At 39.6% G+C, this 19,689-nt stretch overlaps 1 protein-coding gene across 4 annotated transcripts in view; it reads left to right on the forward strand.

Moving 5' to 3' along the window:
* abcc8 (ATP-binding cassette, sub-family C (CFTR/MRP), member 8) overlaps positions 1-19,689 on the forward strand; it is a 53,328-nt gene that overhangs the window by 16,983 nt on the left and 16,656 nt on the right. For all 4 annotated transcript variants that reach the window (XM_084932920.1, XM_084932923.1, XM_084932922.1 and 1 more), the window contains 12 exons: positions 1,758-1,892; positions 2,365-2,527; positions 4,636-4,676; positions 5,074-5,219; positions 7,393-7,507; positions 7,710-7,829; positions 8,948-9,020; positions 9,143-9,248; positions 14,889-14,921; positions 16,186-16,224; positions 16,819-16,917; positions 19,599-19,683. In XM_084932920.1, coding sequence (XP_084789046.1) covers positions 1,758-1,892; positions 2,365-2,527; positions 4,636-4,676; positions 5,074-5,219; positions 7,393-7,507; positions 7,710-7,829; positions 8,948-9,020; positions 9,143-9,248; positions 14,889-14,921; positions 16,186-16,224; positions 16,819-16,917; positions 19,599-19,683 — 1,155 coding nt within the window. The remainder of the gene's footprint in view (positions 1-1,757; positions 1,893-2,364; positions 2,528-4,635; positions 4,677-5,073; positions 5,220-7,392; positions 7,508-7,709; positions 7,830-8,947; positions 9,021-9,142; positions 9,249-14,888; positions 14,922-16,185; positions 16,225-16,818; positions 16,918-19,598; positions 19,684-19,689) is intronic.

Below are 19,689 nucleotides of genomic sequence, written 5' to 3' on the forward strand. Positions count from 1 at the left end.
TATAAGAAATGAATTTTTGCCACAGGTCTAGTGAGTGTCACTCCTTTGGAGATGTACAATTACAGGCTTCTGTTTGGGCTTGTTTAAGCCTTTGTTGGCACAAATAAATGTATTCTTATCTCTTCGCAGCAGAAAATACTGTTTTTTCTTTTTCAAGCTAATTGCTTTAAGCTCCAAGAATTGAGCTTAAAGCAATTTTTAATTTTAAAATACTAAAACGATGAAAGAGACTACTCAAATACAATATAAATACTACCTGATTAATGCTCATTAACATAAAACCTCTCGCACATTACACGTGCATATATAGTAAATCCCTGTCTAGTGTTTGTGCCTTGTTTCATTTTTAATTTTATAATTTGCTCGACAACCACGTCAAACACTAAATGAAAAAGTGCTAAAATGAACAAAAGTAAAAAGTATTCTGTGAGCCGGCTGGTATCTCGGAGACTAAAGCAGCATTTGTATTCACTGGCCGTTCCCACCCGTCTGTGAATGAATCCATTGCGTTTGCTGTCCACTGCCTGCTGCACTGATGAGATAGATCGCTGGGCGTTTGAAGTTCAATACTCATCTCGGATGTGACAGCTCTTTACCTTTTTCACATGATCTAGTTACCTCTGCATTTCTCTGTGTTTCAGTTTAGTGGCTGCACTAACATTTTAATATTTTATTAGCCCCGCTGATGCCTCACATAACAGATACAATTATTTCAATACTATATTTCTGCTGTGAGGCTATCCAGCATTTTTTTAAGTCATGGTAGAAAAGACAGAGATGGGACCTAGTACCACAATCCCAAAGTCTGAATTCAGGCATCAGTTGTTTTATTTCTTACATCTGTGTTTTTCCTCCAAAATATCTTTTATAGGCAGGTAGAAAAAAGACAAAACAAAATGATAAATGCTTTAAAACTCACCGTGTTGCTTTAAGCAACCAGAGATATCAGTCTTTTATTCGTGATACAGAAAGGCCATTCTTGGCATTGTGGTTATGTTAACAATGGCTCTGGTCCATCAGGTGTCCCAGTGAGCAATAGCAGTGAACCAGCATATACAATAACAGGAACCTGAACGGAATTAAGTCTTTTTTAAAATATTAATAATTACACCTTTGCTTTTCCTGCTATGACAAGCCAAAGTATCTGTTGTGACAGGATCAGTTATGACTCAGGATGAGCTAATCAAGGCTCTTTTTGTTGAATTTTGTCTATTTCCTTCTCATTTAACATCTATGTGAGATGATGCTTGCAGCATGACCAGCTGCAATTGCAAAGAGCAGATTTGGTTCCTTTTTTTAAACAATGCTGCAGTCCTTAGGGAGCTGCAAAGGCAGAAGGTGATGCAAGATATATATAAAAAAAGATGCATATAAAATAGTGGAAACCTCACAGATGTGTATAGCTTGGCTGCTTAGCTCCAGTTATGTGCGATTGATGTGAGGAGCTGACAGAAACTGTGTGGGAGCTGGTGGTTTATACAGCTGACACCTTTCTAGGCCTTTATAAAGAATAAAGAGAAAACCAATCACTCACCTACTCTCCGGTGACTCGTTTCTATCTTTGTATTCACTGGATATTAGGTGCGAGGTTTGCTATAAGCTGACCTACTATAAGGTCACCACTTCACAGAAAGCTCTGCGATAAATTCATATGGATTTTGTAATTGTCAGTGGGGAGTGTTGTGTGAATGAAAACTACCTCTGTGGAAATCTTGTTTTCATCTCCTGCTTAATGTGTTTTTTTCTTCCCTGCTCAGATTGTTGTGGGAGTGATCCTGCTCTACTACCTCTTGGGAATCAGTGCCTTGATTGGAGCGACCGTCATTGCTGTGTTAGCTCCTGTACAATACTTTGTGGCCACAAAGCTATCCCAAACACAGAAAAGCACCCTGGTGAGTGCTACCATGGGCCTTTCTTTCTTTCTTTTGTAAAAGATGTGTAACTATGTAACTATTTGTTTCTAGTTTTGGTCATGTTTGCATCTGAGGATGGCCGAGTGTGTCATTTAAGCTAATATATTTTAAAAATAAATGGATGGTAATCTTCTGACCTTTTTATAACCAACTGCACATGATTGCCACTTTGTCAGAGTGAATGTTTTTTAGAATGCAATTTAGAAAATGTTGTTTTTATAGCAGCACCTCAAAATAACAGCTATCGTCTCCTTGGGGAATGAGGACTTTGATTTATTTATGTGCGACAGCCACTTTCCACAAACCCTCCTTACCTCAGGCCTATCTGCTCCAAAGATACATTTAATACAACCAGTCAAATATGATTACAGTGTTTTTGTCAGTCCTTGGTATCGCTGCTGTGTCTTGATTTGCTGGATTGAGGTTAGGTAATCAAATGTGCCTTTATCAGGAATATTCCAGTGAGCGCCTGAAGAAGACCAACGAACTGCTGCGGGGCATCAAGCTGCTGAAACTGTATGCTTGGGAGCGCATCTTCTGTGACAGTGTGGAGGAGACCAGGGTTAAAGAGCTCACCAGCCTGCAGGCCTTTGCTCTTTACACATCCATATCCAGTAAGTTCCTTTGGTCCCCTCCCACTAATGATATTTGACTTGATTCCTGGACTCTTTTAGAGTAGTTTTGTATGAATCAGATTTCTCAATAGTCCAATATTTAACTTATGCTGCCCCCTTCCTGCCTTTAACTCCGCTTTCTTCTTAAACATAAGACTTGATCAATAAGCAGCTTGAGCTTCTGTGTTCACAGCCAGATGTGTGTCACTGACATGACAGATCAAAGATCCGAGACTGAAACAAAGTGTTTGGACCAATCTGCAGACGGAACTTTTCAGACTGGATTACAAATGCTGACCCTGCTGTTTAAAACTTTGGTTTTAATATAAACAGTACCGAGCAAAAGTCATCAGCCAGCCTCCTTATTTTGAATTTTTGGCTTCCAAGTAGTCTGATTTCCCTGTAAAGTTTTTAAAGTGATCGTAAGCAACAGTCCTCCAGGTTTCCCGAAGCTCTTTCAGAGTTGCTAAAAGAGCTTTGCTGCTTGTTCACTCATTATTTTAGTCCAGTTTTTGTACATGACCATTTTCAAAGAAACTGTTTTTTTGTAAGTTATTTAACACTGACCTATTAATTCCTGGAAAAATGACAACCATCATTTTTTATTTTTAACCAAATATGTTCTTAAAAAGTGGCTGGAAAGTCATAATCGCAAACTACAGGGAAAAAAAACATCCTGCAAAGACCTGAGACATTCATCATTCGGTTGATCTTCTCTTCTGTGAAGCCTCCTTAGAAATGGAAGCTGTCAAAAAGGCATTGTTAGGGAGGAGAACCAGGAAGGAAAGGCTGAGGTATGACAAATTACACAAGAACTGGATTTAAAATCAGCGGCAACAGGTCATATGGTGAAATTATCAACAGAATAGACAGAGAAGGAGAGAGGTACAACAGAGTGTCTGCAGCCATCTGTAAAATACAGTGTTGAGATTCTGTCATGGTTTGTGTCTGCACATGTATGCAACGTATTTTATGGAGTAACTAAGGAGAGCAGTGCAACCATAAGTGTTTACAGTGATCTTGGTTTCTTGTCAAAATTGATATAATTATTATCTCAGAAACATATCCACCATCCAATGCCATCTGGAAAGCATCTGACTGGCAACAAAAATGCACACTGTAACACTACCAGACATGCAGTAGCCTCCCCAGAGCCTATCAGGAGGATCATCTTGACAGAAAGGAACAAAAGGCAACCAACATACAAAGAAGAGCTTTGAAAGTCAAGATTCCTGAAGACTACTTGAAGGAATTATAAGAAAGAGAGTTCAGGCTGTGACAAAGAATAGTGACGGTCATGCCAAATACTGACTTTGAAGCTCGTTGCAGACATTGTTTTTGCCTTATGCATGTGTATTTCCATGTATGTTTGCACATGTTTTTGGCTTAAAACTTTCACATAGTATAACAGAAAAGACGGAAAATCTTCAGACTGAAAAATCTGAATCTAAGTTCATGTTTTAGCCCCACAGGTTCCAGTCAATATCTAAAATTAGTCTACTGAAACTCTAAAAGTAACTAGATGTGATAAAAACCAGTGTTGAAGGCTAGCATGGATTATTGTTACCAGTGCTCAACATTATTACTTGATAGTAATTTATTTTTCTCTCATTGTCCATCCTCTTTTCTCCTACACTCTTAGATGAACAGTCCTATACAGGCTGAGTCCTAAATCTAAAATCAATAGTTGCCGATTGTTGTAGAGGAGGGAAGAAGCAGTATCATTTCCTCACTGACAGACGACTCAGGAAAGATTTATGAAGCAAAGCATTTTTTTATGACAATTAAGTGTTTTCATCTGTTTATATCCGGACAACATGCCACTTTTAAATATCATCTTATATTAGAGAGTGACAGAAAATTAGAAAATGATGGACAGGAGAAAAGTTTTTACAAGACTTGAATTCATTACCTTGATTGATTAGCTTGTACGCACCTGCTGCTGGGAGGAAATTAAATTCCAGCCATGAACAAAAGAGATGTTCAATATCAGTTATGTGATGTTTCAACACAACATCTGAGCAAAAAGCGATATAAGGTAAAAATATTAAAAGTCAAAAAATGTTTAATTCTCTTACAGCTTTTGTGATTTTCTTATTTTCTTTCAGTTTTCATGAATGCAGCTATTCCTATAGCAGCTGTGTTGACGGTAAGTTTAATTTAAAATTTAATAATCATTATGCTTAAGTTAGCTGGGACTTTTATCTTGTTGTCTTGTTCCCAGTGTGAAGGGCAGAGCAGAGACAGTGCCAAGTAGTCTGACTGTCCAGTGACGTTTCACACTGAGACAGTGGGGGACTTTCTGAAGTCCTTCATGGATGTAGACTTGAGTGATGACAAATGAGAAAAGTCAGACTGATACAAGGAACAGGATGACTGTGAAGGACACATGGAGACAAACGCCTCATCTGTCATTTGATTTAATCTTCAGACTCTTAACAAGATGATGCAAGTCTGACTGGCAGCCAAAACGTTATCAATTAAAGGATGTAATTTGTTATTATAAGACTAACTTTTCCCATTATGTGCTCCTTCTGAACCTGCAGACATTTGTGGTTCACGTCCACATCTCAGAGGACGCTGATCTGTCACCAGCTGTGGCCTTTGCCTCTCTGTCCCTTTTTCACATCCTGGTCACACCCCTCTTCCTCCTCTCCAGCGTGGTGCGCTCCACTGTCAAGGCCCTGGTTAGGTGAGAAAGAAAGCCGTGTTTGGACAAATAACATTTTTGAAGACAGTCGTGCGGCAGGAGACTTAAACTACAACAACAGACTGAGCAAAGTCATGAAAAGCGGCTCGATTAGATGAAGCACTTGACCTTTACCCGCAGTGGATGGATTAGCTTATTAGATCAGCCTTTTCTCGTGTAACAAAAACCCTCACTCCTCAGTTACTTCAGTCAACTGGTCTCTGACACTAATGTTTATTAATTTCACCAATTTCAATTAGTTTGCCAATCGTAACATCGGTTGTCATTAGGGTGGTGCAGAGCAGCTACTCCGCTATCACAACTCAGATCTCCGATCCTTCTGGCTGCTTTTCTTATTGTATTGAGTGATGAAACTGATTGTTTCATGCTGTATCTGTGCAGGGTAATTAGAATAGATATGATCAAGCTATTTTATACCTTTATCTTCTGAGAAAATGTGCCACATGTCTGCAGATGTTTTGATAGGCTACCAATTGCACAAAAGCCGGGCTCCCCCTACAAATCTGACCAATAAATAATAAAATCCAAAAAGGTGTTAGTTTGTGTTTTGTGTTGTTGGTGTCTGTACTCTCTCTTTCCTGCACTCCTCAGCTGGTCCCTCTGTAAGACTGTGGGATCTTTACCTTACAATTCAAAGCACTTTGAGACGACTCCAACTGTCACTACAGAGATGGAACTGAACCACCCTGGTCTTTTGTAAACATAAGCTGTCAGATCATTATCAAATTCAAATATGAAGAGTTTACTAATTAAAACAATCCTCTGGGGATGTCTCATAAAATCAGCGAAGCAGAGCTCTTCTCGTTAGCACTCTTCAGGTAATAAGGCACGTTGAATCCCATCATCTCAGTCTGTAGCTCTTAGCAGTAATTGTGAATTATGTGTGATGGATGGATGAAATTGCCACAACAGGACACGTTTCTTTTCCTTTAAACGGCCTCCTACAACGGTGTCGGCAGCCTGGTTACTTGTTAAATGTAGTAGATTATAGATTGAAACTCACCCTCTTAACTGTACGGTAATGTTAGAACCCCTTTCTGATTTCAGAGGGATCGTATTTTCAGACGTTCTTTTCTGACGTTATAGCCACCCACCTCGTCGTGGGCAGCTGTTCGTGGCATGGCAGACGCAGGCTTCTTAAAGCAATGTGCTTGGAGAGGAGAAGCAGTGGAAATTTAGCTGCAGAAACAGCTTGCTATAAGCCATCGTACTTGTGATGGTGTTGAGTTCAAATTTTTACATGCATGGTGAAACAAATGCCAAGCAATAAAATGACTGTTACATCTCATATTTAAGATTCTTAGAAAGAATAAATTCAGATTTACCCTCCCTGTGATCTGCAGCTGTAATTTAAATATGTGTTCTCAGCACTCATTGTGTGCTGGGTTTAGCAGCGGTTCTATTTTGGGACTGTGCTATCTCACACACTTAATCAACGACAGGGGGGGGGGGGGAATTTAGATTTAACACCTCAGCTTATCTTCACTCAACATGAGAAAATGTTTCTTTGAGAGGAAAGAGAGGATATGATCGTAGCAATATACTGTAAAGAAACAGAAATGCATTTTTTTGACTTTTGGACTGAACATGTGAATGAATCATGAGTCATTCTCATTACATAATCCAATTGATTTTGGAGGTATTTTTTTCTTGTGATCTTCTCATTTTAATGCCGTAGATTTGGACGTATACTTTTCTCATCTATACCAGGTGTTTAATCTCTTAAACTTAAAGACCTAAATGAAGAAAATAGGATATAACAAGTTTCAGCTCTTTTTATTTAGCACTGATTTTGTAATGTATTCATCAAGGAGAAGGAGTAAAGTGAAGGTGATGCAGAGATATGTGGGTGTGTGTGACAGAGACAGACCAGCTGATAAAGCTCATCCTTAGTGAATCGTGTTTCATTGATTAGCCAGTCAGCATGGGCAAATGAAAGATGTGACACTAAACAGCGGGGTGCAGTTATCTTCACATGAATGAAAGTGAACTAATTTAAATGCCACGTCACTTGAGCCAGGCTTTTATTAGGAGAATTTATTATGATGCTTTAGGTTGGCTATATTAATAACAGCCTGTTAATTTTATTTATGATGCATATTTTATTTTAGTATTTATTGCTTCATTGCTTTTCTGTCCTCTGTTTTATTTGCAGCGTTCAGAAGCTCAGCGAGTTTTTTTCGAGCGATGAAATCGGAGACGAGCAGGAGCCCAAAGCAACGTTACCCACTGGCTCCAGCAATCACAACCAAAATCGGTACCAGGCTGTGGTAAGGGCTTGATTTTAGAAAACAAAGCGGATAAAATCTCTTTCAAAGTGTCTCCTTTGAACATTTTCATTCTCTACCTTACCGCCTTCCTCACCGTTACCTCTTTGTCCTTTGTGCTGCATGTTATACAATCCTCCTTTAGTCATCCTCTAAACCTTTCCCTTTGTCCTGCTCCTCCTCCTCTTTATCCCGATTTTTCCAGCCCCTGAAGGTGGTGAATCGGAAGCGCCCCACGCGGGATGACTGGAAAAACTATGGCTCAGAGGGGAACCACGAAGGCGATGGACCCTTTCAGGATGTAGATCAAGATATCTGCATCAAGGTGAGAGAGACAGTGAGAGAGACCAATGAGCCTCCAGACTGGGCTGCAGGTGAGGTAGATATGAGTTGAGATACCCAGGAGCCCAACGTTTATCAGACATTTATTATTATTACTTTAACTGAATTTGGGAATTTATGTTTAGCATTTGTTAGGAAGTGAATATTCATTCCCTGCAGGGTCTTTTTTTTTTTTTTAACATTTTCACCAGCTCATGTAGGAGTGTTGTTTTAGATTTTATTTTGGTTTAGTAGTATACTAACATGTTCCTGATTTTTATTTGTATATACTGTTTAATTTGTATCCATATTCACCCAAATATGAGATGTGGTATGTTATTTATCATACTCCCCATCCCTACGAGATCAAAGTCCTCAGAGCGGAGCATCACTGCTCTTCAAAACCGTTTCAAAGCTGAACCAATTAGCTTGAAATGTCATCATCACAGCACAGTCTGTACATCATGCATGATGTTTTGGACACCACTTATCAGATTTTAAGTAAACTTAAAAAATATTTTGGTGTTTTTTTAACACAGTTTCTACATTTGCACTGAATTGCGTGAGATTTGCATTTGCTGTCATCCACATATTAATATTGGGTTACTGTAAGTGGTATTTTCAATAATTAGATTATATAAGATTAGATGAAACTTTATTAATCCCTCGGGTGGGTTCCTCCGGGAAATTCGGTTATACCATATATACACATATATAACTACAGAGACATATATAAATACAGAGTATACAAAAGGGATAAATAGAATAAATAGGAATAAGAGTACAAGGGAATTGCACATTTCAAGTTTCAAGTATTGTGAGTCTATTGCACCATTGGATATTAACAAAAAGTATTGCACAGTGAAAAGGCACTACAGCTTGTAGGAAATCTGAGCATTTTAACACATGCCATGCAATTCTTTGCCTGCATAATTCATTCTCTGTATGTCACCAAAATATTCTGGAAGCAAGTAAACAACACCAGCATGACATGAATAAGAATTAGGCAACAGTTACTTTATAGCCTCACACACCGGTATGCACCATTTTGCGCACTTACAAAGAGAGAAAAATTATTCTTTGTTTGATGTTTTTACTGCATGTGCCTGTGCATCTTTTCAGATATCAAATGGCTATTTCACCTGGGTCGATGGAGCACCAACGCTTTCAAATGTGGACATCAAAATTCCCTTTGGTGAGCATCAAGCAGTGCCATGTACAGTCTGTCTGCCCCTGCTTCGCTTGTTTCTCTATTCAGTTGTTTTACGTACTCATTCACTCACAGTACTGTTGCCTCTTCTTCATGAAATCTCTCAGGTAAGCTGACGATGATTGTGGGCCAGGTGGGTTGTGGGAAATCCTCTTTGTTACTGGCAGCGCTGGGAGAAATGCAGAGAGTGTCTGGAACTGTCACCTGGAACAGGTCAGCTATATTTTTTTTACTTATTATTTGGTGCTTGCAAAAGTGTGCGATAATCAGTTGTGAAATGTGATTCTGATCTCTCTTTGTGGGTCTGAAGAAGTGCAGATATTGTTGCTTTATCAGTCTGAGAGACTGATGTGCACCATATCGATCTGCAGGGAATCTTTGAGGCTGAAAGTTGATTAAAAGTAAACAGAATTGCAATTCTTCTTTAAACTGTAGGACATTGGAAGAACAATGGAAGTGATTAAATTTTCTTTGTTGAGATTATGATTCTTCTTGAGAACAGTACTGATCTCATTAGCATGATAGTGCTTAATAGCAGTCACCCCAGTACATCGATCACCTCACCCATCCATTCAATTACAAGGAAAAAAGACAAATACACCACCAGGGAAACACTTGTCACTGCTGCATCTCATACAGTTCATTCTATGGAATCAAATTCAGTCCAGAGGTTAAAGGTTAATTCCAAGAAATCTGCTACCTATAGGGACCTGAACCACTCCAGCTGATGTCACGCCACGTTTTCCTTCTCCATCCTCAGCCTGCGTTATTTTCTGACATATGGTTTTCCAAACCTCTCTGATAATTGGTCTGTCATGGGTACCTTTGTTCTTTTATTTATGTGTTTTTGCACAACTATTAATTACATGCTGCTGACAGGGCAATTACCAAACAAATCAGACTTACGAATACTCTGTTTCCATGACACAGCAGTATAACATAAACAGATTTGTAGGTCAGTGAAATGAGCTGATATGGCAGCTTTCTTTTTTATGGTTGGGAGAAACATTGTGGAAGAATGTGGGCATCCTTTTATGCAGCACTGACCTAGATTCAGTTGGCTGCTTTTGGTTGAAAATCCCAACTGGTTTGCTGTGGCTGCAGGCCAGAAGCCCACCTCCTAATGACACCTGGGTATGCCTTTTTAGCACTTATCAGCCCACTTCCTTTAAATAATCCTCCAGTTTTCTGACATCTGGCTTTTTTTTTAGGTTGAATTAATTTATCTGGACAAATGTTTGTTTGTTTTAAATTTCAGACCAGATTTGGCTTTTGAGCTGAGGCAGAATTTCCTCAGAATTTCCAACTCTGTAAATTAGATCATCATTTCAACAAATAAAGTCTGTTAATTGAAGATTTTGGTTAAATAATAATAAAGTGGTATTCACCATGTGGTTAATAAAAACAAAGGAAATGCCAAAAGCTTTGAAAAGCAACTGAGCTAAATTTATTCTATTTCACTGCATACTGTGTATCTGTTACAAGTAAAGTGATCCGTCCATTCAAGAATAAAATTATATTTCTCATATTGTACGATAAATTGGAAGAAAAACAGCGATTATGTGACTCTTCAGATTCATTTTGTTACCCTTTGAGTGATTCAGAGCCCCAGATGTAAAAACCACTGTGCTAATGAATGCATTGTAATGCATTGGACAGGCTGTGGTGTAAAACTGCCCTGTGCTGTTATAGTCTCATCCCAGTTTGAGAGATTTAAATAGATGAAATATGTTTTTCATTATAATCTGGATTATTTTGATTAATAGTTTGAATACAGTTTAATAATAAATACATCATTCATTTTAACATTTAACAATGCTGCTCGTTCTGGACAAACTATAAACGTTTTCTTGTTTACTTATTTTTTGACTGTTTATTTAGACTGATGGATTGAGTTCATTTAGTGACCCAGTTCTCCTTTTTGTTGCCTTCTGAGTCTTTTTTTTAAGGTCCTGCTGCAGATGTGTCTTTCCACTCTTAGGTTTCAGCCAAACAAAACCCAGTGGGTCTTTAAAAGTAGACTGAATTTAAAATAGCACAATGCAAAGTGAATCCTCACATCGTGCCAGATGCATTCTGGGAGCCATTAGCCTTCGTTTTCTGCAGCTGAATGTCTCGTCACCTACCCAGGATGGCGCTGCTATCAGTCTCCATTTGTCACCAAAGTCTAGGCTGTTCTACTTGATTGTCACAATGTCTCTGGCAGCCAAACACACTTCTGCTGTGTTGATGCCAGGGTTGTGCTGGCACTCCCTCTGATATTAAATTGGAATGAACTTCAGGCACGCCAAGTTCTCGAGCGTCTAAGTTATCATCTATCCCTGGGAGACTAAAAGGTTGTCAGTTAGACTTTGCATTGCTGAAGTATGCAGACACACAACCTGAGTAGTTTCTTCCTCTGTTTTCTCTGGTTTTGCCGTTATTGTCATGCAATGTTTTTGAGCATGTACTGTATCGCTAAGAAACACACAAAAACATGCAGATTAAATGAGAGCAGCTTGTGCCTGGCAGGGGCCGAACACATGACTAATCAGACGCATGAGCATGTGAGCTTGTCAGATATATAAAGACAGTCTCATTGACTTGGCGGTAATTGGTGATTCACAGTCAGCTGTTACTGACCGGCTGATGGTGTTTATGACTGCGATGCCTTGTCTGAGCTCACCATGCTCCATGTGTTTGTTTCATCAAGCACTGAAAACCTATTCCAGTCACCTGAAAAAAAGGGGCCATTGAACAGCTGTTGTGAAGCTCTGTATTAGATTGAAGACCCCTCTGTTCATGGAAGTTATGTTTTTTTCTGAGCTTTTTAATGATTTCTTGTTCACCTTGGCTTACAGATTGAAACTGAACCTCTTTAACCTTTGGGGGAAAAGCATCTGGTTTTATTTTTAAATCAGCGTTGCTTTTTCTGAGCTGTAGATGTATGTGACATTGCAAGGACTGGGACTGTACCTCAGAATCATTAGAAAGGAGTCAAGCTCTAGTCTGTCTTCGCAGGGGTACTTGATTTTAATAAAGTCTGATGATATTGTAATTAAATGGAACCTGTTGGATTACAGGTCCCAGAGGGTGGCATCTTTCCTATTAAGGGTGGCTGCTTGATAAAAACTTAATTAATCTCATCCATTGGTGGGAAACCACACACACAAACACCCCACCTGCTCTCTCTGGCACCTGTAGTCCTCTTCAACTCTCCTGGTCCAAATATGGCACAGAGCAGGGGGACATCTGGGGCTTCTCTTATGTTAAAGTACATGACTATTTGCATCTTGACCTCGATATTCAGTCAAAATGCCGAAGGTCTCTTATCACGTGTGCACTACACCCAGAGTTCAGCTATTAGACAGGAAGGTTGCAACCTTAAAACATACCTGTTGAAGTAATTAACTGCAGCAGGACAGTGACTTACTCTTGTTTTAGAATTATCGGATGAAAAGTGCACTTTACTGTGGAGCATCACTGAAATATAAAGGTTATAGACTGCTTTAAATTATGAAGCTGAAGAAAACTTAAGAATTCATTGACACTTTGCAGTTTTTATTTTCTTTAGGCACATAGCAACTGGTGGCTACAGCACAACCAAAATGACTGCAACCATGTGCAATCAACTTGTAATGAAACTTGGTCACCTGCAGACTGAGCGTGCTGGATGCTTGACCTCTGAGCAATCAGCTGGTTTTACAACTACTTGCAATTGGCCCCAGACAGCAAAACAATTCAATGCAATCCGATGCCAATCACTAGTTTTTTCGTGGTCTCACAAATGTTGCCAACCTATTTTTCCTCTAGTGTGACTGGGCCATTAAAGACACCAGGTAAATCCTGACAAATCCTCCACAGCCTGCACTACGGCATGCAGCGGGGAAAAATGTTCAGAGACATGCCATTAAAAGCTGACCAGAATCAGCACTTATTAATCACACATGGTGCAGTGCTGTTTGCACTTATACAAAACAATCATTATGCTATGTGCATAAAGTATAATGTGTGCATTGCATTTATTGTCTGTTTGCATTGTCTGCATGTTGTCTGCATTATCTGAGTCACCGTCAATCAGAAATAAACACTTTAAATTAGAAAGTGTTGGTGAATCACTCAGCCTAGCTTTTTGCCTGTCCCGTTTGGATCTTTAGCCATCAGAATTGTTGTCTGAAGGCCAAGAAAGATGCCAAGCGGATTTACTTTTCCAAGTGGATCATCATGGCCTTGCCATATTGGTCCATTTGATTGACCTTTATTATAATTATGTATTTATTTCATTTTCGTTTTTTAAAGACGGGACAGACATGACTGGGGGATAGGACAAGGAGAAAGAATGAAAGAAAGAGGGAGAGAAAGAAAAATAGAGGGGAGAAGAGATGGTGAGAAAGGGGGGAAGAAAAAAAAGAAAAACAAACAAAACACCTGGATCACCTGTATGGAGATAAAAAACCAGAAGAGAAAACAAACAACAAAGAGCAACATAATAAAAACAACACCATCACAATAAACTAGCTAACAGTAGATAACAGTAGATACTTTTTTAATTTCACCTGTTGAGAATGAAAAAAGAAAACAAGCAGAAGAAAACGAGAGCAATAGAATAAACAACATCACGATGATATATGGGAATATAACTGTAAATATTAAACATTATTGTGCAGCACGTAAGATCGACACTCAGCCTAGCTTTAAAGATTAGATTTCAGTTTCTTGCTGCTGATAGAAAGTGTCAAGTGTGACTTCTTATAAATTGACATAACCTTGGGTCCTTCAAAATGTTGATTGACGAGATGGGAAAATCTCTTTCAGTAGCTCAATCAGAGATATAACCTGTAAGTCATCAGCTCCATCGTGATTACGCAGTTGCTCCAGCTGCAGGAAAAACAACACCCTCAAGCTTCCATCTTTGTTAAGTGTCATCAGGTGATTTGGTGTGATTAGGTTACTCCTCCACAAAGATGAGAACAGTGGTGGAAGTGCATGATCATGGCTGATTGCTTGTTTGACAGTAAGCTCGGGATGACGTGGGTTGTCATGTCCATTGTTATCTTTATTTTTTTAATGCATTCTGTGTTTTTCAAACTTCTCAGTTTAGGTCTCATAATGAAGGAAACTTTTAATGAGAACATCATCTTCCATTTGTTTTTGCAGTATAGTAACCATGGCAACCTTGTATTATGTACATGCACAGTGTCCGCACCTTGTCCAAGTGTACAAATCACTTCATGTTAGTTGCTCCACTCTAAATTATTGGCTTTTTGGCCACCATTTTGTAATTAAAGAAACTAAAGGAGTAATGAACTTGCTCAAAAATAAACATGTTTGCTTTTAGGAGGAAAAAACCATGTTTAGATATTTACCAAGTAAACTAAATTTGCATTTTGACTTGCCACATAAATTTGTTGCCCCTGTTTGCTTCTACTTGCTTTTACACAGTCTGCCATAGCCGTGCTTGCGTGTGAGTGTGCGCCATGTGTGAGCCTTTAAATATCAGTCAGCCTTCCTAACAGCTGTGCCCTCTGGCTGACGTAATGCTGCTGCAGTAAACTTTGAGTAAATCTCTCCGGGATCGGAGTCACCTTCTCCGGACAAGTGTGTGAGGTGTCAACTTGTCAAACCTAAAAATACACCGCAGCATCAACTGAGCATGTGCAAAGCCAAAAACAGCCAATCACATCCTAATAAATGTTAGGGTTAGGGCTGTGAATGTCTGTGCATTTTGTTACACGAGAAAGAGCTTGTGGGAGTTTCAAATGACAATAAATGTAATAATAAAGAGCCATAATTACCAACTTTCCCTTGGTCTTTAATAAAAGTAGTTTTACAATTACGAACTAGTAACATATATATTTTTTCTATTATTTACAGTCTGCCAAACCTGGAGTCTGAAGGGGATGAAAGGTAAGTGTTGCAAGCAGAAAGCTAAAATCATCGTGTATTTTTAGTAAGGCCTTAAAGTGCTCAGACAGACTGTGCTGGTTACTGTGTGAACTATTTTCACAGCAACAATAGTGTGCAGTATAAATCAGGATTATAAATAGAGCTCTGTTGACAGTTCAGAGTTGTCACTGCTTTAGCTAACACACATGGAAGCCTTATCATAGCACGCTGTGGCTGATTGTTTCTATTTGTGACTCAGCTTTCCTTTCACTGCTTTCTCACTCTGGACCTACATGTACACACAATGAGGCTTCCATATTTCAAGTATTTGTGTTGTGTTTACTTTTGAAAGCTGGTGTTTCGTCATTAACTGATGCCTCTGTTTCTGCTGACTGAACATGTAACTCTTTGCTATGTGTGTGTCTAATGGTAGCATGATGTTTTATGGGTAGGAGGGCAAGAAGCAAAGACCTGAGGCAACACACATCTCATCTTTGTTTAAATAGGAATAATCTAGTTTAGCTAGATTGCCCCAGTGACTGGAAACAGATTCAGTTGCGTTAAATAATACAACTTACTGCCCAGTGAAGTTATTAAGGCAATTTAAAAGTATTTTAAAGCTCACAACACTAATAAAAAGCCTTTTTACCTGTGACCAGCAAAGCCATTCAGCTGCTGAAAAATACCTACCACCCACACCGTTTCTACTTTCTGAGCAGGTTGCTTACCAATCAGAAGGTTGGTAGTTTGATTCCTGGCTCAGACCTGAGTTATTTTTTTTCTTCATTCAGTTTACCTCACTTTTTTATTGTTAGCAGCATCTAACAGTGAGAAACAAAATGAATAAGGTACCAGTGAATGGCCACATACATCCATACACCAGCCGCAGACTTAGTGCTGACGTACTAATCTCAGGCGGAGGAATCAGATTCTCAGAGAACTGCAGGCACCACAATCCAAACGGGGTGATGCTGATTTCCAGTTCAGCAAATTACAGGAAGAAAAATTAAGAGGGCGTGGGCGTTATTTTAGGAAGCATCAGATTACCGCTAATGATAGACTTGCTCATGTAGGGCAGTGGTTGGCCTGTTTGTGTTGGGGTGGCAGTGACATGATTGCCATAGTGAGGGAAGAGTACGCGGGTTAGTGAGTGTGTTTGGTTTTTGTTAATCATTACAGAAATTTGGTGGAGTCAACAGACTGTTTATTTCAGGGGGAACAATGCCTGTTTAATTATTTGGGCGTGTCTCTAATGAGTGCTGTGTGTTTGGTATTTTCTCCACAGTCCCACAGACAAAGACGCAGCAGGTGAAGGAGACATCAGGTGAGCGCAGTCTCCATGGAGATGCATCACCAATAACAGCAGAGCCATTAGAGATGTACCTGTGGGTGGTTATCTACAGTGTGGGCCATTTATATGGATACACCGTAATAACATGGGAATGGTTGGTGATATTAAAGTCCTGTTTGTGGCACATTAGTATATGTGAGGGGGCAAACTCCTCAAGATGGGTGGTGACCATGGTGGCCATTTAGAAGTCGGCCATCTTGGATACAACTTTTGTTTTTCCAATAGGAAGAGGGCCATGTGACACATCAAACTTATTGGTAATGTCACAAGAAAAACAATGGTGTGCTTGGTTTCAATGTAACTTTATTCTGTTACGTTCTGTTACTTTATTGATCGCCCTCAAGAACTAGCTATTCCCACTGCTTATATACTTGTCCCAGACCCTCGGTTACATATTGACTCCACAAATACGGAAGGTCGTTAATGATCCCAGAGGTTAAACAGTTTTTTAACCTTCACCTATGTGTGAAACTATACACGCATTAAGAGGTAAAATGTAAACATAGAGAGATTATTGTGTTTGTTTGACCCTGCTTTAAGCCTGCTTGTGTCGTAAATCTCCGGTAGGAAGAGAGGCCCTGTGGCCTACGCTTCCCAGAAGGCCTGGCTGCTGAACGCCACAGTGGTGGAGAACATCACTTTTGAGATGCCCATGATAAAATCAAGGTAAGACCTCATACTTTTATTGCACTGTTTAAAAAAACAATGGTATGATGAGTATATCTGTTCACTCACGCTTTTCAGTGGATGCCGCTGTTGGTTGAGGTGCCGCACGCTGCAGGCATATGTATGTTTGGTATAATTGGATCGTTCACACCAGCATTTTTTATACCCAGTTTTTGTCACAGGATAGAGAGTGTGGCAAGCAGACAATGGACCCAGAATGCTAGACTCAAACGGAATTAAACTCAAAATCTCAGCTTTTATTTTGTTGGCAATAAGGTGAAGAAAACAAAAGCAGACACAGTAACAGAGCAGGGTAGGAACTGAGGGATGGAGGCTCATGCAACACGAGGGAGGATCCGACAAAGAACAAAGGGAGACACGGACAACATATACACAGGAGGAGATTAGGGCAGAGTGGACAAACATGGGAGCATAGCTAAACAGAATCTAAGACAGACAGAAGAAGCAAAACTGAACGTGATGCACAGAAAACAAGAAGACAAGGACTGTCAAAATAAAACAGAAGGCAACTAACACAGAGCCCAGGACTATAACTTATAACTTGACAAGACAGGGACGCCAGACAACCACTGAGACAGAAGACAGTCAGACAATGACTTCGTACAGGAGGTATGAAACACAGAGAAGAGACTAGGACAGACTGGACAGGGAGGGGAACTAATACAGTCAATCAAAACACTAGAAACAGGCGTACTAGCAAGAACTATACTCAAGACTAAATAATTTAGAACAAGAACATGAGTCCAAAATAAAAAGCCAGGACCATGAACAGTTTTCTGTTACGTATAGACACAACACTACTTACTAACACTACTGCCTGCCTGGAGTTAGGTGCCTTTTTTTTGCTTGAATAATTCGTAGGTCATTATTAAGTGGTTGAATGCCCATAGATAAACTTTGAATAACCTTTAAAGACCTTTAAAGACTTTAAAGAACTATTGTGAAGTCTGGCAGCTGCAAAGAAATGAGGGGCTGCACAGACTTTTGCACTTTTGCAGCTTTGTGGTTTTCACACTCTTGTTTAGATGATTTTTGTCTTTGTTTTCCTTTTTGTGTGTCTGTGGATGTGCAGAACATGTCATACCATAAGTAACCAGTGTATGAGCTCTACTGAAATTCAAATTGTTGTCACTGTGCTGTTGTGACACCTGCAATCACAACAATGTTAAAAATAACATCCAGAGTTGTTCACTATAACAAGGGGATCTACTCTCAGTCAAGTCGAGCAGTTTAGCCAAATTACAGCCAACAGCACTTCTGCTCCCTCCAGCAACTGTAGTAAATTGGATGTGAATAGTCAATAGTTCAGCTATGAACTCTTCACATAAGCAGCCTTGACACTGAAACACCTCAAGCCAGGATATTTTGTTGCTGAAGATGTGTGGTTCTTTGTGCCTCTTGTGTTGTGATGCAGCGTGTCTCCAGTTTTGCTCGCTGTTGAAAACGCCTGTGGAGGGACAGTCTAGATACACGCATTTTCTTTACACACATGCCGCTTTCATCCACACAACAAATGGTATTTCTCAAAGGTTGAATGCATTTATGGCATCGTCTTGGGTCTCTGTGGCTCTAATGGACTGTTTTTGATAAAACAGGTTTAATGGACTACTGTGCTTTGTTGCTGTGGAGATGTTCAATAAAACAGTCTCCAGTCTCGCTCTATCGCCGCTGTCCTGCTGCGCTGTCTGTTTTATCCAGCAAAATCTGGATTACCACCGGGCTGCAGCAGGTCTTTCCATGAATTTCCAAGCTGTTTAATCAAGGCTGTTGTAACCTGCTGTGTCCGTTATTGTATCGCATTTGCTTATGTTTGTGCAACAGTTGGTTCAAGTGATACAGTTCCTCCAAAGCTCTGCTCCAATTCTATGGCTATTAGCAAATGCCAAAGAAACATAAACAGAACACTTTATCACCTACCTAGCTAATACATAAGTTTGGATATTCACTAAGCAGAGAGCATGTATTTCTCCACCCTGACATAGACCCCAAACACTAAACTCAGTCTTTGATTCAACATTGTGCTGCAAAACAGTTGAATTCCTGCATTTGGAAAAAGCCCACAATTTGTCCCTGTGTATCCACAAATATAAACCATGAGCTAATCTGTTTTGTTTTTAATTTAAAAAGCAGACATCTAAGCATCTTCTTTAATAATATTACCTTAAAAAGACTATGGAAAAAGTCTGTGCATTAACTAAACTTCCCAGAGATATTAGAGGAGAGTTTTTTGGTATTTTCTGGACAACGACAATATTTTTAGGTCATAACCTTCTTGTTATTTCAGTAGCAGAGTGACTGACAAACTGTCATGTCAAACTATGTGTGGCTTACGTTTTACACTGTGTGGGTTATCTTAAATAGACAGTAAAGAAATTCTTGTATCGCCTCTTTAGTCTTTGTGGCGTTGAAGCGTCTCTGATTGAACCCTTTAGGGTAAAACCTTTTAAGATGAACCAGAGAAGCTGCTATTTTCAGTTTCCTCCACTCTCTTTCATGGACTGTGTTATGCATACATAACGCAGTCCCATGGGTTACATGTATGTGAATGTGAATCAATGGCCCAAGAGATAATAATGAGCAGGGCTGTAGTTTCCCTCTGGCTGGTATTAGCAGCTGCTCTCTGCCCTCATCTGTATTCTGTCTCTGTTTCTGCTCGGCAGATACAAAGCTGTCATCGAGGCCTGCTCGCTTCAGCCTGACATTGACATTCTTCCACAGGGGGACCAGACAGAGATCGGGGAACGGGTCAGT

Source organism: Perissodus microlepis, chromosome 7, assembly GCF_051167445.1.
Source record: "Perissodus microlepis isolate ML-2025 ecotype Zambia chromosome 7, ASM5116744v1, whole genome shotgun sequence".
Classification (NCBI taxonomy): domain Eukaryota; kingdom Metazoa; phylum Chordata; class Actinopteri; order Cichliformes; family Cichlidae; genus Perissodus; species Perissodus microlepis.